General features: G+C 51.1%; 1 protein-coding gene across 4 annotated transcripts in view; it reads right to left on the bottom strand.

The window, feature by feature from the left end:
* UBASH3B (ubiquitin associated and SH3 domain containing B) overlaps positions 1 to 18,566 on the bottom strand; it is a 141,083-nt gene extending 122,517 nt beyond the window's left edge. For 2 of the 4 annotated variants that reach the window (XM_003992450.6, XM_045038435.1), the window contains exon 1: positions 18,038 to 18,559. In XM_003992450.6, the coding sequence (XP_003992499.1) occupies positions 18,038 to 18,198 (161 nt within the window). In that variant the 5' untranslated portion in view covers positions 18,199 to 18,559. Of the gene's footprint in view, positions 1 to 18,037 lie in introns of all 4 variants that reach the window. The other 2 variants (XM_045038432.1, XM_045038433.1) reach the window with 2 other exon arrangements.
* Positions 18,567 to 26,118: the final 7,552 nt, after the last annotated feature.

Here is a 26,118-nt window from a genome sequence, read left to right as displayed (position 1 = left end):
AGATGTAACACACATACCACTCGGGTGAGCCAATACTGATGATGGGAGAGGATGTGCGTGGGGGGGGGGGGCAGGGACAAATGGGAAATCTCTATACCTTCCACCCCATTTTGCTATGAACCTAAAACGGCTTGAAAAGATAGTCTTTAAAAATGACACCTATCTCCAGCGGCTCGGAGGACCTACTATAAATTCACCCGACAATGTCCAGATCTTTGAAAGCACCACGGACCCCGAGGCAGAGCTATTCGCTAGCCCCTGTGCTGTTCCATATCACCTTCCTCCTCTCTCTCTGTTTCTGGGCATGGGGTAGAGTGCAATGAACGTTGAACGTAGCTGATCACTTCTTGGTCCTCCCTATTCGACCGGGAGCACCAAGACGGCAGGGGCCGTTCCTGAAGCATGTTTTTTTCCCTTTTGCTCCTAGCAGGATGCAAGCCCGATCATTGCATGTTGAAACAAACAAACACACCAAACAGCCCCATGAACAGGAAATTGGAGCAGAGGAGAAAGCGGCGCCCTGGACCCGGACATAGAGCTCTACAATGGTACTCCCGATGTTCTGGCAAGAGTCCAGCAGCGAGCGGAGAAAGGCTGAAGAAACATGATAATACTTCCGCCTTCACGGGGATCTTCTTCTTTTTCTTTTAAAGAAGAAAACTCCCTCTGTAAAAAAAAAAAAAAGGCAATTCCAGAGCAAAGGACACCAAACAAGGAAAGAACGTTCGATTCTTTAGCCACAAGTGTTGCAATATACATTCTCTCCGTCATCAAAAACTGCGGTGACAACAGAAAGAACATCAGCCCTTCTGGAATTTTTCTATTGCAAGGAGTTCAAGGCTGATTTAAGCCTATTTCTTTTACTTTCTTAAAAACATTTTGTATTTTATTAAATTTTTTTGATGTTTGTTTTTGAGAGAGAGAGAGACAGCACGTGAGCAGGGGAAGGGGCAGAAAGAGAGAGGGAGATACAGAATCCAAAGTAGGCTCCAGGCTCTGAGCTGTCAGCACAGAGCCCGACGCGGGGCTCAAACTCACAAACCATGAGATCAAGACCTGAGCCCAAGTCGGATGCTTAAGGGACTGAGCCACCCAGGTGCCCCAAGGCTATTTCTTTCCTAGCTGAAAATTCCAGCCTCCTAAGTCTGTAAAAAACTCAAAGCCATCTTCCTTCCCGTTCTGTCCGACTTACAAGTTCTTTCTCTTCCTAGTGTTAGGGCTGCTTCTCTGCCCTGGCGTGGTTACATTGAACTTGTACATCTGCTCTGCATCTTCCTCACTGCTGCTTCTCGGAGCCTCTGCCCATTCCCTCTGTCCCAAGGGGATCACATGCCCAGAGCCGGGAGACATGAGTGAACATGTGCCCAGCAAGGGAGCGCTCAATGCTCACTTCTTCTGAGGTCCTTGCCCAGCTCCCTGAGCTCAGCACCACAACATCCCTTCAGCCCGGGGGTGTGTGGATAATCCATTCCTAACCAACCCTGGGCGGGGCTGCTCCAGAAGGTGACAACTTCCAAAAAGAAAGGGGATGTTCAGAGAATCCCAGAGACTTGGCATGGAGACACTTTAAAGACAGGGGGCTCGGAGGTCATGTCCACATCCCACTAGCTCTTCCTACCTCTTGGCTGTTGAGTATCTCAGGGAGTCAGTAAGCTTCCTCCGTGGGCTCTCTATCTGCATGCTCGCAGTTCTGGGACTGCCTCGTTGTACCCTTTACTAGCTTTGTGTGCATTTCACTTTCGTAGGCTTCTTCTCTTTTGTTCCCCCCCCCCCCATATTTTAAATAGGGGAAATGATCTGTTGTACTGTCAGAGCTGTGGAGACAATCTTGCATGTGAGGGCACCTACCCAGAAGGATACCTTCAGATTTCACATCCTTCCCCACGGACCTCAGATCCAGGCTGGATCCCCACCGGGACTTCAGACGTGTTCTCCACCCCGGAACACCTGAGTCCTTCTGAGGAGGCTGATAAGAAAGCTCAGTCACTCATAACCGGAGAGAGAAAACACGACCTCCAGAGGCAGAACACATCACGGCTGGGCCATCGGTTTTCAAACTGTGTTTCTGGTGACCTGGAAACTGCCCACCCCCAGCAACAGAACTTCCCAGCGAGGTCCACAAAATAAGCAGCCTCTTTTCCTATGTCAGCACTCTAGCCAGCTATCAGAGGAGAGAACCTTCCTCTGTCTCTTATCACATGATATTGCAGTCATCTGCTTGAGTCTTTCTTGCCCAAGACCTTGAGGGCTCCCTGCGCTCAGAGACAGGGTCTTCCTCGTATTTCTACGTCTAGCACGCAGCACAAGTCCCGGCTGCCTGGCACAAAGTCGTTGCTTGGCACATTTTTTGTTGAATCAACAGGATCTTCTTTCTGCCCTGCCTCAACATCTCCCATATATCCCTGTAAATCACGTTTAGCCCCACACTACCTGTCTCCCAGGTCGACTCGGAAACGCACTGGCCAGATCCCCACCATGCGAGAGAGACTGGACGGGAGAAATTAAAAAGAGATTCAAATGAGACTCGCCCCCTTATCTTCCACATCTTTCGGAGCCAGCTGTCGAGGGAACAGCAACCCTCCTTTGTTGCTGCAAGGTCCCCTGAGAGTCCTTCCATTTGAAAGCCTTCACCAATCGCGCACGATACAGGCCATCTTGTTCGAGTGGTTTCCCTGGCGTCCCTCCTCCCCCGCTGGCCCCCCTCAGGGCTGGCGGCCGCAGGCCATAATAACAACACAAACACACTTGTCACCCCCCCCACCCCCCGCCACGGTTTGGTGGATGAAGTGACACCCAGGGGTCCGTGGCGTCTGAAGCAACCAGACGGCAAAGGGGCATGTATGGCCGCGGTCCGTTCAGCCTCACAGTCGAGAGGCTGTGACCTTACGTTTGGAGGAAGAGAAGAACTTCAAACGTTCTCCTCAATCCTGACGCGCGAAGGTGCCGAAGGTCTGAGCGAGGTCCGAGGTCCCTACGGGGCTCATCGTGATGATGTGTTGATTTTGAAGACCTACCTAAAAGCGGACTCCCCCAGGGGCCCCTGTCATCATCACCACACCGCTGACGTGCCAAGGAGTCTTCCTGATAAGGAGAGCCACTCTGTGTACTTGTGAGCGGGCCGAAGGCAGCAGTGGTGTGGTCAGGGTCCAGCACTGAGAAGAACCACTCCACGTGCCTCGACCAGCAACCCCCCTCATCACCCTGCCCCCAGGCCCCCCAACGTGTATCCGATCAACCGAATGCTACTGAAATTAGCCCTAGGCCCCAGGCCTTAAAGACGTTGGGAAGCGAACTTAGAAACTCACCGAAGATTTACAGTGGCTCATTAACTTATACCCAGAGTCCCCTCCTGTGCCCCACGCGATGCTGTGATTCCAGAGCTACTGATCTGAACCACCACATCTACCATTTACTGATGAGTCAGGCTCTGCACCATTTCGCGTGTATTCGCTCATTCAAACGAGGACCAGGCAAACCATTAGGTTCTCTGCCCGAAGAGCCCCTCATGGAGGCCACGGGAACAGCATCCTTCCTGTTTCTATTGTGGAAGTCGGAGAAGTGGCCGGCAGGGAACGTGGTGTTCTGTAAATTCTTCAGTACAATCCTGTGCCTGTCTTCTCAAAGTCCGGAGCTGAGATGGGTAGTGCACACACACACACACACACACACACACACACACACACACACACCCTTTCAGAAAGAGTGATAATGTCACCGTAACTCTGTACAACATCAGTAGACAGCCAACCACATTGCAATTATTTGAGCGCAGTAACAGATTAAACCAGTGACCCCAGTTCTGTGTAATCTAAGGCCATCACATCATTTCTCCGGACCTCAAGTTTGCTTCCTTCTACTCGTCACACTTTGCGAAGCACAGCCACACATCAACACGGTGGGTGTGGGTTAGGAACTCAGACCTGGGAGTCTGGCTGCCTGGAGTTTGCATCTTGGATCTACCACTTACTAGGTGTGTGGTCTTGGGCCACTTACAAATTGCTGGGCCTCAGTTTTCTCATCTATAAAATGGGGATAATAACAGTTCCTATCTCATAAGGCTGGTATGTGGAATAAACAAAACAATGTACACGTAAAGTTTTAAAATACTGCCTGGCACACAGTAGGCACTCAGCAAAGGTTAGCGAGGAGCATTCAAGGCTCCCGTTGGAATGATGAGGGTTGACAAGACGGCAGATGGGTTAGCAACCGGAAAGGCAAATGAGGAGCGCCTGCTAGACCCCCATTCTGTGCCAAACATCACGAACTAAGAGGACAGGCAGACCAAGTGTGTAACACTTGGTAACCACATGCCGTGGTAGACAAGACAATGGTCCCCAAAGACGCCCATGTCCTAATCCTCTGAACCTATGAATATGTTCCCTTACCAGGCAAAAGGGACTTTGCAGATGTGCCTAAGTTAAGCATCTTGAGCTGGAGCGATGTGGTCCTTAGGTCTTTCTAGAGGGAGGCAGGAGAGGAAGAGACAGAGGGAAGCAGAAGTGGGTGTGGTCATTCTGTTGATGGAAGAAGGGGCCATGAGCCAGGGAATGCAGGCAGGCTCTGGAAGCTGGAAAAGTCAAGGGAACCAGTTCCCTCCGAGAGGGACAGCACAGCGCTGTGGACATCTTGGTGTTAGCCCATAATACCCATTTTGGACTTCTGCTCTCCTGACTGTAAGAGAATGAATTCGTGTTGTTTTAAGTCCCCCCATCTGCGACAGAAGCAATAGGAAATTATACGACACGTGGCTTTGGTCACATGTACTGTGTTTCACAAAACGTCTTGTTGTTCCCAAAAGCCCCTTGGCTAACTCATTATGACTCACATCCCTACTTCCCAAAAGGGGGTGCAGTGAAAATTTAAGCATCCAGAAGGAAGCGTTGACTTTGACTGAACTGGCCTCTCGTGTGGCTGCTCGCGTCCCTTGCTCAGCGTTTGCCTCTCTGAAACATCGGAGCTTGCTTAGGGAAGACTAGAACAGCCTACCAGACGTCACACAAAACCAACAGTTCACAGACTTTCTGGAAGAGCCTCAAAGTCCCAGGACCCAACCGCTGATAGGTACTATCACATCATGTGTGCATGACTTTTTGTCATTTTTCATTACATTTTCATTACCTATGTATAACTGCGTATACACATTGCCTCATTTTGATTCATCCAACCCATCAAAATACTTGATCAAAACCACATCCTCAGGGACACCTGGGTGGCTCAGTCTGCTAAGTGTCCGACTTCAGCTCAGGTCACGATCCCACAGTCCAGGAGTTCGAGCCCCGCAATGGGCTCTGTGCTGACAGCTCGGGGCCTGGAGCCTGCTTGGGATTCTGTGTCTCCCTCGCTCTCTGCCCCTTCCCCACTCGCACTCTGTCTCTCAAAAATGAATAAATGTTAAAAAAAAAAAAAAAAACTAAAAAAGTAAACACACATCTTCAGAAAGTGACAGGTCCAGAATCTGAAGCTAGCCTTTTTGTCTCTAAAGCCGGCCTTCCTTCCCCCCAGAGCGGAAGGCAGTATTTGTTCTTACCCTCCAGGATGGGTGGCCGAGACACCTAAGGGTCCCAGAGGTGACCATTGCAACTGGCCAGAGACAAATTAGCTCCCTCTTCCAAAGGCCGAGATGTAAGCACATGGCAGGCAGAAGGAGGGGAGCAAAGGGAAAAAAAGGGCAGAGAACCTACATGCAAGGGCTGATCAAGGGACTAGCCCAGTCCATTCCTCCAGGAAATGGAGGCGAAAAGCCTTGTTAGAAATCTCCCTCTTGGAGGCAGAGCCTGGACTCAGGGAAGTCGCCTGATGTATATAAAAAAGAAACTGTTCTGGCCTGGGAGTCAGGAGGCCTAAGGTCCACTTCTGTCATCGGCCAGCTGTCGGTCTTGAAAAAGTCACTTCATTTGTTTGTCTCATTTTACTTTTACGTAAAAAGAGGAAGTTGGGCTGGAGAAGGTTCACCGGCAATTCTCACTACACGTTGAACTTCTTCACCCCAAAGCAAACCCTACCATCCATCATACGGGACTCTCCAGCCAGGAGCAAGAGATTGTCATCACGAGGTTAAATACTAGGCACAGTCTGGGAGGTCAAAACTAACGAACGTCTCTTGGACACCTGTGTCGACCTACACCTTCTGTTACCTGTAGCTTTCACAAAGTATTGTGTTCACGACGCTGTTCATTTCCACATTCTTTGGCGACCCATGAAGAACCACCGCGCGCCAAACCACCGAAACTTAAAACTCTATCTTCTGTTCTCTACGTCGTCCGTGCCTACCGACTCTGAGAAATTCAACGTAAAACCTACTATGTAAACTATAACTTCCTTTTCTTGGGAGCAAAAGCACTCCCTCCAACCTTGATCCAGGTGCCCCCATCTCAAGGTCTTCTCTTGGTTCCCTCTCCCTCTTCTTTCCTCCGGCATTTCCTTCCTGAGCACCCAATAAAGCCGTCATCCGTTCAGGGGCCACACATCCCCGCTCGTCTCCGGGTTGTAGGGGAGGGCGGGCAGACCCATGTGTGCGAACCAGCTTGCAGTGACTTAGAAGACTGGGCAACACCTTCTCTTGGGGACACGGAGGCTGCTCCAGTCCCTGACCACCGGCCACCTCGTGAGTCTTGAGGTCTTACAGACGGAGCACAGATCCCCAGCCTTCCTCGAAGAGCTATTTCTGATGCAGAGATGGTAGTAACAGGTGCTTACTGGAGAGAGGAAATTACCGAAAATGAGCTGAGCGCATGGCAGGCTGAGATCTCAGCATCCGGAGACCAAAGAGGGGAGGAACTGAGAAGGTTTCTCACTGCTTTAGCCACAGTCCTTAGGGCATTGGCGGGCATGCAGTAACCACCGGGGAAGACTGAAATGAATGAAGGGTCACTCCAGCAAGGAGAATCAGGTGACCTTGGCCTGGTTTCCGGTGAGGACAGGTGAGTTCAGATATGGATGGGTGGAGGCAGGGTTCTGAGATATGGATGGGGGAGCAGGGGAAATCTCTAGCGGTGAGGGAATCCAAAGGGGGAGATGATTCTTACATCAGAGATTCCGGATAATCTGTCCGTTCACGGTTAGATCCCGGTCAGCGGCCTCAATTCCAGAAAGAAGACTCCAGCCGTCCGAGGAAAGAGTTCTCAGAGAGCAGGGCGGCATCCCAGGGGTCTGATCCTCAGGAAGCCTGGGGATGCTGGGGAGGATTGCCAGAAACCCCACAGAGGGGCTTTGGAATCTTCGTCTGGGAACACCTCCTCCACAACCAACAACTTTCCTCACTTTGGAGGTGCAGAGGGAATGGAACATTTTGTGGACCTCAATCTTTTTCATGAAAGTCTCTTCTCCCCTGTCCTCCTCCAGGACACCTGTCATTTCGTTCTTTTCCTGCCTCTTGAACCATTCCTCTTAGCCTCCTCCACCTTCTTTCTTCCCTACCCACCAGCTGGTCCCCGCAATTCTATCCTTGGGGGTTGGCCCCTTTCCTTTTCTTTGCTCTCTGCCTGTTCTTCACACCTGCCTTCTGCTCCCATCAGTTCCCAGCCCGACCTCCCCTCGGAGCTCCAGATCCCTCTTTCCTGATCTGTGTGTTCACAGCACCTCTAACGTGTCCCAGAGTACGTCCTCGCATCCTCTGGGTCACCCAACCTTCTGTGTGTCCTAACTTGGTTGGTAATGTTTCCACCTTTCCAATTTGCCAAGCTCAAAATCTTCGGCTACCTTTCCGCTGCCCCTCCTCCTCGCATCCAATGGATCATAAATCCTGTCGATTCCATTTCAAAAATATCTCTAGAATCTGGCTCTTGTAATCGCAATCCGGGTCCTGTGAATCGTCCACTGGGACCATTACAGGCACCTTCCAACTGGATTCCGTGTGTAGTGCTGCTCTGCTCTGTTCCATTCTTTCCACCGCCTTCTCGCTTTAAGACTTTATTTCCCACAACCTCCAGAAAACAATCCGGCCCCAGCGCATTTTTCCACCTCACCTCTCACTACTTCTCTGTCTCCTTCCCACCAATCCCAGCCCCGGGGTGCCTTGCTCTGAAGTCAAGCTGTTCCCTCTGACTGAAATGCGTCCTCTCCTCATGCCCAGAAAAATCTCTACTCATTATTTAAGGTCTGCCTTAATGATCACCTCCTCTGCTTTCCTCAAAACCTTCTTCAGTTACGCTAATTGTTTTTTTCTGTGGTCCCACAGGGCTTATTTCAAAGCTCAACCACAGCACTAATCATATTGCTATATCACAATTAGTGTTTCCACGTCTTTCTCTCTCGAGGAAGGCTGAGCTCTTGGAGAAGAAAGACAACCGTCACATCCCTAACAAGTTCCTGGCATACAGGAAGGAGGCACTCGGTAAATGCCAGTGGAAGAGTGGATGAAATAACATCCAACCTCAACTCAGGCCCAGCTATGGGCCAGCCGTGTCTTTTGGTAGCCAAAATGTCTCCTTCTCTTTCCAAGGTAGATAGTAACAGCAGGGGGAGAAGGCGGGAGAGTCATGAGCAGAGTGAGTCAAGAAACTCAAGTTTAAATTAAAATCTTATCTTCCCTTGGGGTACGATACGAAATCATTCAAACGGTCTACTCATCTTCCCAAACTCCCCCCCTCTCACACTGAAGGGTGCTGCGGCCATTCTATTCACACCTTGAGTTTACCTCAGGTCTTCCTGTCTGGTTACAGCACCCTCTTCCTCTCACATACACACTGCGTCTATCTCTTGCAGCGCATGGACCACATTTTATCATAATTTTCTATCTTCCGCACTAGACTGCCAGTTCCTTGAGGGCAGAGATTATATATAATGATCCTCTGTACTCCCAACTCCTGTTATCACAGGTTATCATAGTTGCCCATAAATACGTAATAAAGTGCATATACATTTAAAAAACAAAATTGGCACTGGGGCACCCAGGTGGCTCAGTCCGTCAAGCCTCCGACTTCAGCTGAGGTCACGATCGCACCGTTCGGGAGTTCGAGCCCCGCGTCGGGCTCTCTGCTGTCAGCACAAAGCCCGCTTCGGATCCTCTGTGCCTCTCTCTCTGCTCCTCCCCCACCTCTCAAAAAGAAAATAAACACTTTTTTTTTAATTTAAAAAAAAAACTAAAAAAGAAAAAATTCTTTTTGACGGGCATTACGAAACACTTGATGGAGATAACACCTGCAATGTTAGGCTGTTTGTTTGTTTGTTTTTTTTAAGTTTTGTTGAAGTAGAGTTGACACACAATGTTGTGTTAATTTCGGGTGTACAGCATAGTGATTTGGCAAGACGATATGTAATGCTGTGCTCATAGCAAGTGTGGCTACCGTCAGTCACCAGAAAGCTCTATTACGGTACCACTGACGTACTCCCTACGCTGGGCCCTTCATTCCTGTGACTTACTCATTCCCTACCTGGACGCCTAGATCTCCCTCTCCCCTTCACCCGTGTTGCCCACTCCCCCACCTTCGGCAACCATCCGTTTTGTCTTCTGTATTTGGGGGCCTGTTTCTGCCTTTTGTTGGTTTGTTGATTCATTTGTTCTGTTTTTTAGATTCCACCTATAGGTAAAACCGTATGGTATTTGTCCGGGCTTTCCTTTCCCCTGTCTTATTCTTCAAGATTTCATTCGTTAAGAGGCCGGGTGAAGTAGGCATCGTGCCCTTCTCTTCCCTGCTTGCCTCGCAGAGAGTAAAGTTCAATAAGGCTGGAGGGAGAAGGGACCAGAAAAGAGAGAGGAGAGAAGAAGGGAGGCCGGGAGGGCAGGGAAGGGACAGGCCAGGGAAGAGACGCCCGACGTATTTGTGATTGAACTAGTTCTCCAGGGTGGGTGCGATCTGCTTAGGCAGAAAGCAAAGAAATGATGGGCCCCCGCCGTCAATTCAAGGACAGGATGGTTACAGTCCGACGCACGAGACACCACTGGTTCAGAATTCCGGCTGCTCCGTACGGTTCTGAGTGTGTTTGTCTGTGTTTAAATAGACTGGATACATGAGCAGCCATTGGAGGCACATTTCTTCCCTGCCCTGTAAGCGTTTCCTACCCGAGATAAGAGACCAAACATTTGGAGAGGGAAGGCTCACTATAAATATTTTGGAACAGGGCACAGCCAACACGGAAGCGGGATTCTAAACAAGCCGGCTACCTGATTCCGAGAGAAGGTTTATCCAACTAAACCCGAAGAGAAGTCCGAACCGTTCGGCTGCCTCTGGCCATCTGTGCTGTCCGCGTCCCCTTGGCATTTCCCGGGCTGCTGTGAGCTGCTCTGGTGGTGTTCCTTTCAGCTTCCCGCTGTGGGTGGCGACGGCCCTCGTCCCTGGCGGGGTTCACTGCCACGGCTGCTTTATGTACAAGAGCGTTCACGCTTCCACTGGGGCAGCCGAACACAACGGGAACTGTTGTTACACCAACAGCTGGTGACTTCCAGAAGGGGAGATGCCCCTTTGATTAAAAAGGTGCCCGTGGGCAATTTGTTTCCCCCAGGGGCTGGGCTCCAGGCACCAACCTCCTCTCTCAGTTAACCAGCACTTTCCTTGTGTTTTTGCAAGAGAGCACATCATGTGCCAATTTGAAAATTACACTATTGTGTACTACTTAAATGACGCCCCCCTCCCCGCTCGTTGTAATTACCTCCTATCATTCTTTCTTCCCGTTTGTTTACTCTCCAGAATTTCAGTTGTCAGTCCTGAACCGTTTTCTCTGAAGGGAGAAGAGAAGAATTTGACGGCAAAGCACCGGAAAAAATAAAACAGACACGGAGAAGCCAAATGCTCTGGAACAGACAAGCACACAAGAGGCGGTGAAACCATCCTCGTGCTGTCCAGAGACACCTGTCCGTGTCACCCTCGCGTCACCAGAACGCCTGAGGTGTGGTTGACTTCGACCCCTTTTGCAGGTGGCAAGTCTGAGGCCCGGAGAAGGAAAAGGCTGGGTGTGAAGCCACATGACCAAAAAATGAGAGCGGAGCGAGAGTGCAAAGCCAGGGTCTGACAGAAAGGTAAACTGAGGTTGCTTTATGCGACCACTGGGCTACCAGTGGGGTGTGAGCGGAGTACAGAGCCTTCAGACTATCACCCAGGCCCAGAAGGATGCACAGGGGGGTCACTGTGGAGGATGGCAGTCAGCTAGAGAGAGTTCCAGGCTGCCTCTGACAGCCGACTTCAGAGGGCCAGGTGGTGAAACTTGGCATTCATCTTCCCCTCCTGAGAACCACGCGGAGTTCACTAGGATGCTGCGCACATAGTAAGAGCTCAGGCGATTTCTGGATGTTCGTCTGAGGCATTCGTGAATAGGCCTCCTCCCCATAAACAGTAGGTGGCAAGGAACACGCCTGCAAAGTCGCCGGGAAAATGGGGGGGCTGTTGGCCAGAGGGACCAACAAGACAGGAGCCCTCCTATCACATGACCCTGAGCACCTGACAGAAGGTCTGCCACACCTATGCGCCCACCCTCCAGGGACGTTGTTCCATAAGCCTCTGGGTGACACCCAGTGCCCCCTGGGAAATTCCTCCAATGAAGAAGACAAGAGCTGTCGGTCCCAGTGGGGACCACAAGTGTCTCGCTCTCCAGAGGCCACCCAGTTCTGCCGGGACTGTGCCCATCACAGTGCAGAGAAACCGTTCTTGAATGAGCTTTTCTCCGCCCCTCTCTCCAGGGCTACAGTCTGATTCCATTTGAGACGAATCAGAAGCCAACCATACACTCCTACAAATCCCCAACCCGGGCCACTTATGATAGCCAGCAGCTCGGGCAGCACTGGCTCGGCTCCAGATCTGCTTCTGCTCCGCCTGGCACCCCTCAGGGCGCTCTACGGACAGAGGTGCAGGGAGAACAGAACCCGAGTACCGAGGAATGGCACAGGCTCTACCCCCGACTCACTTCTTTAGGCCCACGGCTCAGTGAGGCGCGCGGAGATAAAACGCGGTGGCCACAAAGGAGCCGTGCAGGATAAGATCACCGCTGGAGTGGCCGTGACGCCTGTGTCTGCACCCAAGGCTCACTGAATGCCACATGCGCCGGGACTGTTGGCACGGAATGGCACCCTCAGCCTTTCCAACACCCCTTCAAGGTACGTGTGTTATTGTCACCATTTTACAGACAAGGAGACGGAAGCATTGCACGCTGGACGGCCGGCCCCCAGGTCTCCCGGCTGTCTGAAGGCCACGGTTGACACGTCGGTGTATGAGGCAGATGATGATGGGGTCTGTCCAGTTCCCGGCTGCCCAAGTAGAGGGGCGCCCTGTCACAAGCACACACGCGTCGGGTGCCTGCTGGGATCAGGGGGACGCCGACACCTCCACCACCACTGTCACCGGCCAGAGTGGAGATGGCAGGGGACCCAGGACTCCCTAGGTTTATTGCTTCTCTGAAAAGGCAAGCCTTTAGCTCTGAGAACTAATTAGTGCCCACCGCGTGAAAAGCAGCCAGAGTTTGAGGCCGCGGAGGGCAGGGGGCAGGTGGTGACAAAAACCAGGGGACAGAGTCCCGAAGCATGGTGCTCTTCGCTCTTTGTGGCACTGAATCTCCTGAACCTCAGTTTTCTCATGAAACCATCCAATGTCTGAGACTTGAGAGTGATTACGTACATAAAGCTGCCCGGTCATCTCTAAGGTGGTCGAAAAATCTAAGGTAATATTATTAGGGCGTCACGGAACTTCCACAGAAAGTGGAACCCAAGGGGTTATAATTACGTTAGCAGCAAATTCAAAGACCTCAAGACCTACCAGCGACAACAGGAGGTGAACCACTGATTCACGCAACATCACGGGAGAATCTCAAAAATATGAGGCTGAAGGGAAGAAGCCAGGCAGGCATAAGAGTATATACAGTGTAGGATTCTGCATCCATGCAGGTCTAGAAGATGCAAGCCAATCTGCGGTGACAGAAAGCAGACCAGTTCCCCAGGGATAGGGTGGAGAAGAAACTGGAAAGAGGCGCAAGGGAACTTTCAGGGGTGACAGGCAAGTGCTGCGTCTTACGGCGGTGATTCCACGGGGGTGTTCATATGCCAAAGCTGATCAATCCTTCGATAGATTTCATTTCAGGTACATAAATTTTACCTCAATAAAATTAAAAATAAAAATGCGTGGCGAAGTCCCCTCCCTTTGGGGCCACCTGAGTGGCTCGGTCGGTGAAGCGTTCGACTCTTGATCGCAGGGTGGTTGAGTTCGAGCCCCGTGTCGGGCTCTGTGCTGACAGCTCAGAGCCTGGAGCCTGCTTCGGATTGCGTCTCCCTCTCTCTGCCCCTCCCCCGCTCCTACTCTGTTCTCTCTCTCAAAAGTAAGTAAGTAAATAAATAAATAAATAAATAAATAAATAAAACGAGCCTTTAATCGTGTGCTTTACCTCACAAGACTGCCATGCTAATCAAGAGGGCAATTTGGTGCCCGTGAGAGTAATTTTTTCAACTGCAAAATAACACGCAGACGTAGAGGAGTGTCGGATGAATGCGCGGTCTAGCCGGGTAGCTTCGAGAATTCTTTGCCTCGCCCACCTATAAGAAAGATCCTCTCACCCCCAGGTGGCTCGGGGTTTGTCTTCTCTCTCTCCCCAAGGTCCCTGCCCAGAAGTGGCCACAACTCAGGGATGCTGAGTTAACCAAGCACTTTCAGAGGATCTAAGGTCAACCACCAGGTAAGCTAGAGAAGGCCGGAGAAACTGGATACTTTAATTCATGGGCTCTGCAAGGTGCCTCTCAGTTGCACGCACAGCCGGCTCTGAGGGTGTTTTCTCTTTGCGCAGCGAGGCATAGCGAATGCAGCTTACCGTCCCAAGGAAAGTTCCTTCTTCTACCATCCTGCTTTTCAACTAGGCATCGTTCAAATATGCTTCACAGGAGAAAAGGTCGACCTAACGGCACATGACCATCTTGCTGGAGACCTCAACCAGCAAGCACCTTACCTCCGTTTCTTCCAACCCAACACAACAATACCATAATCCTATCTGTCTGGCGTCCACATTATATTTTGAAGTAATTCGAGATCCTTTCCTGCCCGTGACTCGTTTTGTCTTCACAAAGCCCCGTGAGTTACACAGGCTAGGTGTTGCTGTGCCCGGAAGCTGATCGGGATATTGAGGAAAATGGAAAACCTAAAAGCTTTCTGTGTCAGAAGCGGGACCTGCACATGGGCCCCGGATTCCCCTGCCCACCTGCCCCCCCCCTCCTGCACACACTGCCCCACCCCATCCTTTTGCAAGACTGTATCTTTCCATCTTTAGCAAACATTAGAGTCATTTGCTAGAGACAGACTTCTAGCCACCGGCAGCCTCAAACAAACCCAAGACTCCTCAAATTCAATGGTTGGGTGAAGCTCCCACAGTTGGCCTCAAGCTGCAGAAGAGATAAGAGATAAGAGCCCCACCCCCCACCAACCACAGAGGCCAGGAGCGGATGGTATGAAATCAAGTAGCAAAGCAACAAACCCCATCAGAGCGCCTGTCCCGCCGCCTTCTCTCCTGACCCCTAGGCACCCTCCTCCTTGGCTCGGCAGGCTCTTCTCTTTCCTTCCCACTAAACCTGCTCTAGCCTTGACCAAGCTGGACCTTTATTTTTAGAACTTCTGGAACAGAAACTTTTAGAAGAGCTAATAGGCATAGAAAGGAAAAGGAAAAAGAAAAAGGAAAAGAAAAAAAAAAAAAAAAAAGGAAGGAAGGGATTGGCCATTCTGGCCCCTTAAAGTCTTCCTTCCTGAGGCCTTCCTAACACCTCCTTACGTTGTGCACTCCCTCCCTCCCTCCCTCTCTCTCTCTCTCTCTCTCTCTCTCCCTCTCTCTCTCTCTCTCTCTCTCACACACACACACACGCACGCACACACGCGCGCACACACACGCACAGACACCGGAAAAATCGCTACTTCTTAATCCTCCATTTGGCAGGTCTTTCCACAGCAGTGTCGATGGACCGAAGGTAATAGGGTGGGATGGAAAAATCCTAGCGCGGCTCCAGGGAAGTGATGAGCTAGAAGGAACATACCCTGAGGTCACCCTGCTGGCTCAGCACTCCTCTCCCTTGTAGGCACCTAATAAGCATGCGCTAATTAATCCTGTTCCCCCCAGAGGGAGCCAGTGAGGCCCCGAGGAGTTAAGTGACTTACCCAAGACCACAGCACAGGCTGGAATAGGACCTGGGCCTTGCTGGCCTGAGCTCTCTGCCCACCCACCCAGAGCTCCGTGGAAGGTCCCTTTCTGCTGCTGCAAGGCAGCAGACCCAGGGACACCCACAGGGAAACCAGAGCGGTCGGCCTGGGCCACCACCATTCTCTCCAAAGGGCCGCGTTCCAGACACTGGTCTCATCCCTTCCTGAGGCATCACAGCCAAGTCTCCCAGAGCCCAGGAAACCATCACTGCTCCCTCCTGCTTGCGATGTCACCGTGCTGCTGCCTCCAGCCTTAAGGCCCGAGAAAGAGGCTTCTCAGAAGCTAAGCCCGACGCCCCAGCTCTCTTTCTTCTTGGCCTGGCAGCCTAGGGAGAGTAAAACCAGGTCAGGTGACAGCCATGGGCTCTGCCCCCACCCCACCCCCCCAGGCAGGGAATCTGATGGAAACACAGAATGGCAAAGCCAACCTCCTTCCAGCCCAGGCTGCCTCATGAGGACCCACTTGGCCCCCCTTTCAGCAAAGAGAGGCAGGCAGTGCTAGTCATAATAATAATAATAATAGCTGTGATCGGCTGAAGAATGGCTCCCCAAAAGATAGACAAGTCTGTATCCCTGGAACTGTAAACATTGCCTGATGGTAAAAATTAAAAAAAAAAAAGCTTTTGTGGATGTGATTAAGGATCCTGAGATGGGAAGGCTATCCTGAATTACCTGGAGGGGCCCTAAAAGCAATCACAAGGTCCTTATAGGAAAGGGGCAGAGGGAGACTCGAGCCACAAAGAACGGCGATGTGGCCGCGCAGGCAGAGATGACAGTGATGCCCCCACAAGCCAAAACCTGCCAGCAGCCACAAAGGCTTGGGTGAGGCAAGGGATGGATTCTCCCCTGGAACCTTCCAGAGGAGGCACGGCCCTGCTGATACTTTGATTGCAGCCGATGACACAGATTTAGGGCTTCTCGCCTCCAGAACTAGGAGAAAATCAATTTCCATTGGCTCCAGCCTGCGAATTTGTGGTTATTTGTTATAGCAGCCACAGAAACTAATACAGGAGCTGACATTTAATAATTACCCACTAGGCTCCAGGGCACTGCCCTAAGCGTTTTACCCGCATTAAGGCATTACGTACTGGCTCTGGATGTGAGGTCAGGCAGACATACTCCGGGTTTGCAGGCCAGCTTTATTGCTTAGTGTTGTGACTTTAAGCAAGTTACGTAACTTCTGTAAACCTGTCTCCGAATGCGCAAAACAGGCGTACGAATTACCTTTCTCATCGCGTTGCTGGAAGGATACGTGGTTACTTAAAGTAAAGTGCTTAGAACAGTACACAGTAAGTACTCAATAAATGCTAGCTATTAGGAGATCTCAGGAATTCGGCCAGCCACAATTAGACCATCATCCTCATCTCTCAGGACATGGGCAAGGCCTCCTGGACCCAGTGCAGGAGAAAAGACGCCGCTGGCAAGTGGGTTTGAAGAGCCAACAGGACAGTCTGAGTGCAGTTAAGCATTTCTTGCCTTAATTAAGCAATTTAGGTCCTTACTGCTGGCCTCGCTTCCAAAAAGGCAGATGCCCAAGACGGCGCTCATCGTGCAGCATTGCCCAGCTGGTTTTCCAGCCCCTACCTCCCGTGCTTAAGGAGAGGGAGGCACACACATCGCCCATAGTAAGGACCTAAGTGGCAACATAACATCCACGCCTGACGCAGCCCTGCAGAACCCACCACACTTTCTCCCTGTAACGCTGGCATCGGGAAGCGGAGTCCTACTGCTTTGGAAGTCAATCCCGGGCAAACACCTGAGTCCGCCTCCTGAGTTTCCAAGGCCACTCCAACCAGTCCCAGCCAGGCGGGGCGGAATGATAAAACCAGGGGTCTGCTTTGGTTACGAGATTGCAGCCAAGTTAGTAAAGAACAGAGGAAGCAAGATCCGCCCAGGGGCTGGGGAAGGGTAACCTAGACTTACCAACCGAAGCAAAGGGAGGAGAAAATTTTTTTTTTCCTTAACTTGGCCCTTTCCGATAAAGTTTGCCCAACTCTCCGTTTAGGTGATGTCATTCAAAGAAGCAGCGCCTCCACAGGATGGCAGGCCTTGTGTCCCCACCTAAGAAATCTGCCCTCCAGAAATTAACCAAGGGAGAAGGGGCCTGGCCCGGCCACCCGGCCTTGGCTTCCTCCTAGGCAGGGTTCCAGCCCCGCGGTCTTAGTCGACAGGCTTAAGGCCCCTGCTGCTGCTGCCGCCTCGTGCAAGCAAGCGGCCGGGCCTCTTCCCGGCGGACTGCAGGAACAGCCACCTGCGTTCCCTCGGCCCTTCCCTACCCCACCCTCCAAGGGGAAGAAGGATGAGGGAGGACAGCTCCCCTCCTTACTCTCAGGCACCCACAGATTTCCGCGCTGCCGTCACCACTGACGAGAACCCAGGTCCCCAGGAGGAATCGCTTCTCCTTCCTATTCCATCCTCCCTATCAATGAACACGCAGCAACACCCACGTCCCCGCTCCTCCTACTCCGCAGGGAGACCGACCCGGGGAGCGACATCCGGAGCTGGAAGGCACCGCAGTAAGAGCGCCGGCCCCTCCGCCCCGCCGGTGCCTTCGCCTTTTCCCAGCCACCGGAAGATCCTCAGCCAGCCCAGCGTTCGGGATGGGATCCTCGGCGGGGCCCCGCCTCCCCGGGGGCCCGGCGCTGCAGACCTCGGGGAGCCCGCCACGGACGGGCTCATCCCACCGCGGGGGCCGGCCGCAGGGCACGGCACCTGGGACCCGACCCCGTAGGCGTGCCTCACCTTGGGCGCCGCAAGCAGGCGCCCCCGCCCGCTCCCGCGCCGGGAGGGGCCGAGTCCCGGGCCGCCCGCGCGCCCGTGCTGCCCCAGCAGGTGGTGGGCAGCGGGGGAGCGCGCCGCCCGTCCGGCAGGCGCGGGGAGGCGAGCCGGAGCGAAGCCGAGGGCCGGCCGCGTGGGGCGCGAGGGGCGCGAGCCCCGCCACTTACGCGCGGGCTCTGGGGAAGCCCATGGAGAGCAGCACGTCCAGCGCCGATCCATGCTTGATGGTGCCCGGGCGCTGCTGGCGGCTCCTCCGCGGGGTGACTTTGCTGTACAGCTCCTCTCTCGCAGCCATGCCGAGCGGGCCGGGGTGGCCGTACTGAGCCATGGCTCAGCGGCCAGCCATCGCCGGGGAAGGCGCCCGAGCCCGAGCGTCCGGGAGGGAGCAGGGGAGGGGGCTCGGGGACCCGGCGCCGGGCGGGAGGCGGCGGCGGCGGCGGAGGCGGCGCTCGGAGCTTCCCCAGAGTCGAGACTGACGCTTCCTGGTGAGGCCACCGGAGCCGGAGCGGCCCGCGGGCTGCTGGGGCCGGACCAGCCGTCAGCTGCTCGGGCCCCTGGGTGCCCCCCAGCGCGGCGCCCGCAGCAGCCCTCTCTCCTCCGCCCCCTTCCTTCTCCGCTCCCAGCAGTCCGGGAATTTGCAATGAGTAATTTTTGAATGGATCAAAAAGGAAAAAGGAGCCCGGTGGGCCGGCCCTGCCTTGCCAGCACCGGGGCCCCGCCCCTCTCTTAAAGCCACAGCGCCGCCCGAGGCTGCTCCGGGCCGGGCGCGGGCTGCCGCGTCCGGGTGCGGCCAAGGCGGCGGATTCGAACCAAAGAGGGCCGCCCGTGTGCGTGGGTTCCGGGGAGTCGCTCCCCAGGCCCCAGTCTTCTCCATGACTTGCACATAGAGCCAGCTGGGCCTCCAGATACCAGCTCGGGCCGTGTCAACTTTCATGTGGTTCCTGCGGTTGTAGATGGGTTAATAATGGAAATTGGGCCAACTGATGGATGGTATTAATGAACCAGAAGGCCAAGCCCTGTAGGCCCAGATAAAAGGTTTTGCTTCCGAAAGACCCTACAAAATCCAGAGGATTGTCGTGGCCACTGGAGACCAAGTTCCCAGCAGGTGGCCAAGTGGCCACACTGAAGACCTACCGTGCTCTCCAGGACTGAAATAGTGACTTCAGGGACCTCAGGCTCTCGGGCCTGGGAGGGGAGAGGGAGAGGACTGAGTGGGAAGAAGAAGAGAAAGGGGAAGATGAAAGGAGGAAGGAGAAGGACAGGGAAAGTGGGAAGTGGAGGGGGAGGTGGAGGGAGAAGGAACAGAGAAAGAACACTTTCTAATTATAAAAGGTGTTCAGGCTGGAAATGGGTGGGTTTTTGTTAGGGAATGAGCACCCTGTCAATGAAAGGATTCAAGGAAAGAGTAGCTGATCATTGCTCAGTGGTGACATGTAAGTGAATGTGTATCATAGGTTGGATAAAACTACTCTCACCTCAAAGAAGGTGGGAGTCTTCTTTAAAAATAAATTTATTTATTTAGAGAGAGAGAGAGAGAAAGGGCACAAGTGAGCGAGTGGCAGACAGAGAGAGAATCCCACCAGGGGCAGAGAGAGAAGGAGAGAGACAAGCAGGGCTCACCCAATGTGGGACTCCAACTCACAAACCATGAGATCATGACCTGAGCCAAAAGTCAGACGCTTGAACGACTGAGCCCCCCAGGCGCCCAAAGGTGGGAGTCCTAACCATACCCACCCCACCCCATCCCCCACACCCTGAGCTTGGAGGTTAAAGCTCTTTCATTTGGAGACAAACTTATCGTCCTCCGTCAAGGACAAGAGCCCCACTTGATTTCATGGAAAAGGCACAGAGTAAAACCCTAGCTGCTCTTTTTTTTGCGCAATTAATTATGAACCTAACATTTATTGGACTATTTTCTGTCAGTCCTTGTGCTATGCATACGAAATGAATTGACTCTTTGAATGTTTATGACCCTATGGGGTGTGTACAATGGTTATCCCAGTTTACAGATGACAAAACTCAGCTCAGCAAAGTTGAGGGAGATCATAATGCTGGTAAGGGCATAATGAAACCTTTTATCCACTGTGGCGGCTGGATAAATTGCTTCTGCCCTCCACAGCCCCCTGCCCTTATCTGTGTGCATCCTAGTAACCTAGCCTTACATGCATGAGGGTTCTCCAAAAATATCAGCTCCTTTCCCTGCCTGGAGTGTGTGTGTGGGGGGGGGGGGGGGTGACCAGCGCTCGCGAAACCGTGTTTTGCTGCTGCTCTATAAGACGTCTAAAGGTTTCAGCAGGGGAAATGACACAGCTTAATTCTCTTGGGCCAGAACTGCTTTTCTAAAGAATGTCCAGTGGTGCTAGAAGTGGGGAGATAAAGACTACTGGGGCTCCGTCAACAATGTGCATAATTCTGCCTTCTGCCTGTGTAAGGGGTGCGGGAGAGTTCATACTTCCCAGGGCGAGAGCTTCTGCCAGAGCACAGAAAGTGTCCCAAAGCCTTGCAGAGCACTTGCTCAGAGCACGGAGCAAAAAGACAGGACCGGGCTGAGAAAATCATACCTAATAGACTAGCCTCCTGGTGGTGGGGGTGGGGGAGGGATCAGTAAAGGATGCTGGACCTTACCCAATATTCTGAATTTCTTCCAAATACCTGGGCTGAGAGTCAAATGATCTGGAGGCTAGTCAAGGGATAATAATGTCTGTGGAAGCATTTTGTAAACCAGAAGCATAACAAACAAATAATATATAATATTACAAATATATACAAATATTACAATACAAATAGTAACTGAAATGTATTGAGAACTTACTATCTGCCAGTGTTCTTCTTCGTTTCTTACATATATAACTTACTCATTTAATCCCTTGACAAGACATTGAAATCGGAACTGCCACATTATCACTGGCCACTTTACACATGAAGATGTGGAAGCAGACAGAGGTCAAGTATCTTGTCCAAGGTCACATGGCTAATAAATGGTAGAGCCAGGATTTGAACTCTTAAAACTCGTCCAAACGACGCCTTACTGCCATCGTTATGATGATGAAGAGACGTCAACCACTGAAATAACCGCATTACCTCTCTGACTCGTCCAATGCCCCCTGGCACAAAATTGCTGGGTCTCTGTTTCTCCAGCAAAATTGAATTGTCTTGCTCCCTGCCTGTAGGCAGACTGTGCGAGGAAATGTTGGGTATAAACATAGTTGTAGGTAGCCTGGAAAAATCACTATGGAAAACCAGACTCCTTAGATGGGAACTGTTTTTTTTTTTTTTTTTTTTAATTTTTTTTTCAGCGTTTTTATTTATTTTTGGGACAGAGAGAGACAGAGCATGAACGGGGGAGGGGCAGAGAGAGAGGGAGACACAGAATCGGAAACAGGCTCCAGGCTCCGAGCCATCAGCCCAGAGCCCGACACGGGCCTCGAACTCACGGACCGCGAGATCGCGACCTGGCTGAAGTCGGACGCTTAACCGACTGCGCCACCCAGGCGCCCCAGATGGGAACTGTTTTGTCTGGAGCACTTTGACAGAAATCCCAGACTTGTTTCCTCGCCCTTCTTCAGCACGGTTCCAGCGCTCCTTATATTTAGGACTGATGTCATTTGTCTGCACAGGACAGAGGGCTGGCAATGAGGGTGCATCGTGTTTCGATTGTGTTAACTTTGAAAAGCTAGGGGAAGCTCTACATGTGTCCATATCATGATATTAACTGTACTCCCAAGTTCAGAAGCCCGTCTCATGTCTTTTTCTTCTTCTCTCTGTCCTTGAGGAACGGTCAAGTGACTGCAGACTGTTTCCAGTCCCGAGGGTTGGAAATGTTGCTTTGGCAACTGAAGGCAGTTTTGAATCACTGGGAATGATTTTAGCCCCCAGACTTCAAGGGGATTCCTCTTGGCCAGAAGACTTTGAAACTGTGTGGTAAGGAAAGAAAGGAGAGGACGGGAGGGCTCCAGAGCTGGGAATCAGGATGCCGAGGTGTTGGCTGTGACTTTGATCTGTTCTCTGCCCGTCTCGGGGCTTCAGCTTCCTCACCTGCCAAATGAGCGTGTTGGCTTAGGTTGGGGATCCCTTGGACTTTGCCCAGGGACCCTCAGGGACCCTTGAGGGACAGGGGTTGTTGGGGTTATTAACTGAAGGTTGTGTGGGTGAAGCATGACATCCTCTTCTCAGAGTGGGTACACTTTGTCAGCTTTGGATCACGGGCATTTCTTGTAAGGTTTTCTGTGGGAAGATCGTGGAGAGGATCAAAAAACATCTTGAAACCCACTAAACTAGCTGATATTTAATGCCCGGTCTAGTTCAGAGAGACCATAACTTCCCCGTAAAAGGCAAAGTACAGAGGTATGGAGTGGAATTGTTACAAGGGGAGGAGGTTACTGGGAAGGGACCCACCCGTGAGGGGTGGGCTGGGAGAATGTTCCACACAAGTAGCATGTTAGAGAAACAGACTTTCCCACTAGGAGAAATGCTAATTATGTGACGGGACAGAATGCTACCACGTGAATCACATTGCATTATAAATGTATCAAACCAATATGTTCTTTACCTTAAATTTACACGGCGTTGTGTGTTGATTACACCTCCATGAAAGAAAAGAAAAACTAAAATTAAAAAAGTCATGTCACGGGGCGCCTGGGTGGCTCAGTAGGTTAAGGCGTCCGACTCTTGATCTTGGTGCAGGTCATGATCTCACAGTTTCCTGAGTTCAAGCCCCACGTTGGGCTCTGTGCTGACCCTGTGGAGCCTGCTTGGGATTCCCTCTCTCCCTCTCTCCCTGCCCCTGCCCTACTGTGCTCTCTAAATAAATAAATAAATAGGTCCTGTCGGTCCTACCCTGTCCCGAGGCACAATAACAGATGTAAAGACTTAGAGATTGGTGACTATTTCACAGTATTATATTTGTCCTTAGGACTTAGTTCAGGCACATTCAAAGTCTGTGGTAGTATTTCTACAATTCCTGCTGGGTTGTTTAATCTTCAAAGCCATACATACACACAGTAGGAAAAACTAAGGCAGAAACACAATTTGGAACATCATGCCCACCGACGAAAAGCTTCTATTTTTCCTCACACATTGGAAAAATTAAGATCCCTCCCTCCACTGCAAAAGGAAGAAAGAGAGAGGGGGGAGTCTCATTTCTTTTTTATTTTTGCCCACTTCTGAACAAAGCTGCCAGCGTGCCCTTCTGGAATCCTCCTAGGAGACACTCCATGGTCCGTGTTTCCTCCTCGCAAAGGCCTCATCCCAAATGTCACTGCCCCAGGGTTTGTGAAAAAAAGGCTTTCCCTCTTCTCGTACAACTTCCTTTTTGTAAAAGCAGCAAAAGGGGAAATCTTATTTCTAAGAAATAGAATAAAGCTAAATAGCTATAAAAACCTAGGTAAGAGGCCAAAAAACAAACAAACAAACAAACAAACAAAAACAACAAAAACCAAACCCCCCAAACCCAGCTTCCCCTTGATTTAAAAGAGTGGGGATGGGGTGCCTGGGTGGCGCAGTCGGTTAAGCGTCCGACTTCAGCCAGGTCACGATCTTGCGGTCTGTGAGTTCGAGCCCCGCGTCAGGCTCTGGGCTGATGGCTCGGAGTCTGGAGCCTGTTTCCGATTCTGTGTCTCCCTCTCTCTCTGCCCCTCCCCCGTTCATGCTCTGTCTCTCTCTGTCCCAAAAATAAATAAACGTTGAAAAAAAAAATTAAAAAAAAAAAAAGAGTGGGGAGGCGCTTGACTGGCTGAGTCAGTAGAACATGCCACTGGGATCTCAGAGTTGTGGGTTCGAGCCCCATGTCGGGGGCTCGGGGTACTTAAAAATAACATTTTACAAAAATAAATAAGAGAGTGGAAACAACAGTCATGGACCAAGATACTTGGAAAAGTAGTGTTTAACCATTAAAAAATTCAGTGAGCTTAGGTTGCAAGATAAAATTTTTGAGTATTTGTTTGTAAAAATGTAAGTTTGCTTTAAAAGTCTATAAAAGAGGGGTGCCTGAGTGGCTCAGTCGGTTGAGCGTCCGACTTCAGCTCAGGTCATGATCTCACGGTACGTGAGTTCGAGCCCCGCATCGGGCTCTGTGCTGACAGCTCAGAGCCTGAAGCCTGCTTCCGATTCTGTGTCTCCCTCTCTCTCTGCCCCTCCCCCGTTCATGCTCTGTCTCTCTCTGTCTCAGAAATAAATAAAAACATTTTAAAAAATCAATCAATAAAAGTCTATAAAAGACATTTTCATGAATCTTTGTGGGACTGTGTACATGGCTTTAGATATATTTTTCCAGCTCATGCATAATATATATTTTTATGTTTATTGATTTATTTTGAGAGAAAGAGAGAGAAAGCGAGAAAGCTCATGGGAGAGGGGCAGAGAGAGGGAGAGAGAGAATCCCAAACAGGCTCCACACTGTCAGTGCGGAGCCGGACGCCGGGCTTGATCCCACAGACCACGAGATCCCACAGACCTGAGCCGAAATCCAGTCAGAGGCTTAACCCAGAGCCCCTAGCGTACTGTTAACTAGAAACAACAGGCCTCAAATGGAGTCACTTTTGCCGAACCCCACCAAGATTTAATACCTAACCCAATAGCAATTTCAGTGTCTCTCAAGAGTGGAATTTTAAAGCAATCAGTCGGGGAATATGCTGATCAGCACTAGTGAGGTGATCCGCCTAAGACCGCTGCCTTCCCCCTAAGGGAAGGTGACCTGACCTTGAATTTTCTTTTCTTTTCTCTTGCTAATTAACCCCCGGGTCCCATCCCGGTTCTCCCTATAAAATCCTTCCATTTTGCACAGCTCCTGGGTGCTCCTCTCTCCTTGCTAGATGGCATCCTGCCTGGTTCCTAAATTGTTAAATAAAGCCGATTCGATCTTCACATTTACTCAGTTGAATTTTGTTCTTTTAGTAGTACAATATAAACATACATGACTTGTGACCTATACAGGTAGGGAAAATTTTGTTATGCCAAGCAAGCCGTAGGTAGGGTCACACCCTGGCCAGCAAGATTTCTTACATCTTCATTCTGGGAATGAAAATATTAAAAGTTCCACTTCCTGCCAACCCCCCGCCCCCCACCCCCACCCCGCCTGCCCCATCTCTCCCCAAACCACCCTAGAAGGGGGTTAGTTACACCTTAGGACAAGTCCCATTCTAGGATAGGGTTATAGGCTTGGAAAAGTAGGAAAATTAATTTACTTCCCTTTCCTCATCTTTAGGATGGAAACAGCAACACTTCCCTCACAGGGTTTTTGTGACAATTAAGTGAATCAAGAAGATGAAAGGACCGGGGTGCCTGGCTGGCTGGCTCAGTGGGTGGGGCATGCGACTCTTGGTCTCAGGTTTGTGGGTTTGAGCCCTGCACTGGGTGTGGAGATCGCTTAAAAGTAAAATCTTAAAAAAAAAAAAAAAAAAAGAGGGGCGCCTGGGTGGCTTGGTCGGTTAAGCGCCTGACTTCGGCTCAGGTCATGATCTCACGGTCCGTGAGTTCGAGCCCCGCGTCGGGCTCTGTGCTGACAGCTCAGAGCCTGGAGCCTGTTTCAGATTCTGTGTCTCCCTCTCTCTCTGCCCCTCCCCTGTTCATGCTCTGTCTCTGTGTCAAAAATAAATAAACGTTTAAAAAAAATTTAAAAAAAAGAAAGAAAGAAAGAAAGAAAGAAAGAAAGAAAGACAAGAAAAGTACCAAGCAAGGTGCCAGCCATATGCTGAGGGCTTAATGTTGAGGCCTTAATAAAACTGTTTTTTTTTCCCCTGTGTTCTACCCACCTTCCCATTCTCATGACGTGTAGTTTCTGCATTTAATGCATTTAATCAATTTTTAGGTCTGCAGGATTATTTATTTATTTGAGAGAGAGAGAGTGTGTGTGCGCGAGCAGGGGAGGGGGCAGAGAGAGACAGAAATCTTTTTTTTTTAATGTTTATTTTTGAGAGAGAGAGAGAGAGAGAGAGAGCAGGGGAGGGACAGAGGAGAAAGACAGAATCTGAAGCAGGCTCCAGGCTCTGAACCGTCAGCACAGAGCCTGATGCGGGGCTCGAACCCACAACCTGCAGAATTAGATTCATCGCAATCGATGGTCCAGATGCCTCAATTTTAGCCATTTAGCTGGTCTCTGTTATCAGTTCGTTTTTATTTTTTTCAGTCCTCTGTCTTTATTAAAGAGAATGAGAAAGAGACTGTACCTGGCAACCGAGGAGCGAAGTACTGGGCGGAAACGTGGGCTCAGGCCCTGGGGATTGAAGGGCAGACTGATGCCCCCCTCCCCGGG

This window comes from Felis catus, chromosome D1, assembly GCF_018350175.1.
Source record: "Felis catus isolate Fca126 chromosome D1, F.catus_Fca126_mat1.0, whole genome shotgun sequence".
Classification (NCBI taxonomy): Eukaryota; Metazoa; Chordata; class Mammalia; order Carnivora; family Felidae; genus Felis; species Felis catus.
The sequence above is the reverse complement of the archived record's forward strand: the minus strand, read 5'-3'. Positions and strand labels throughout refer to the sequence as shown.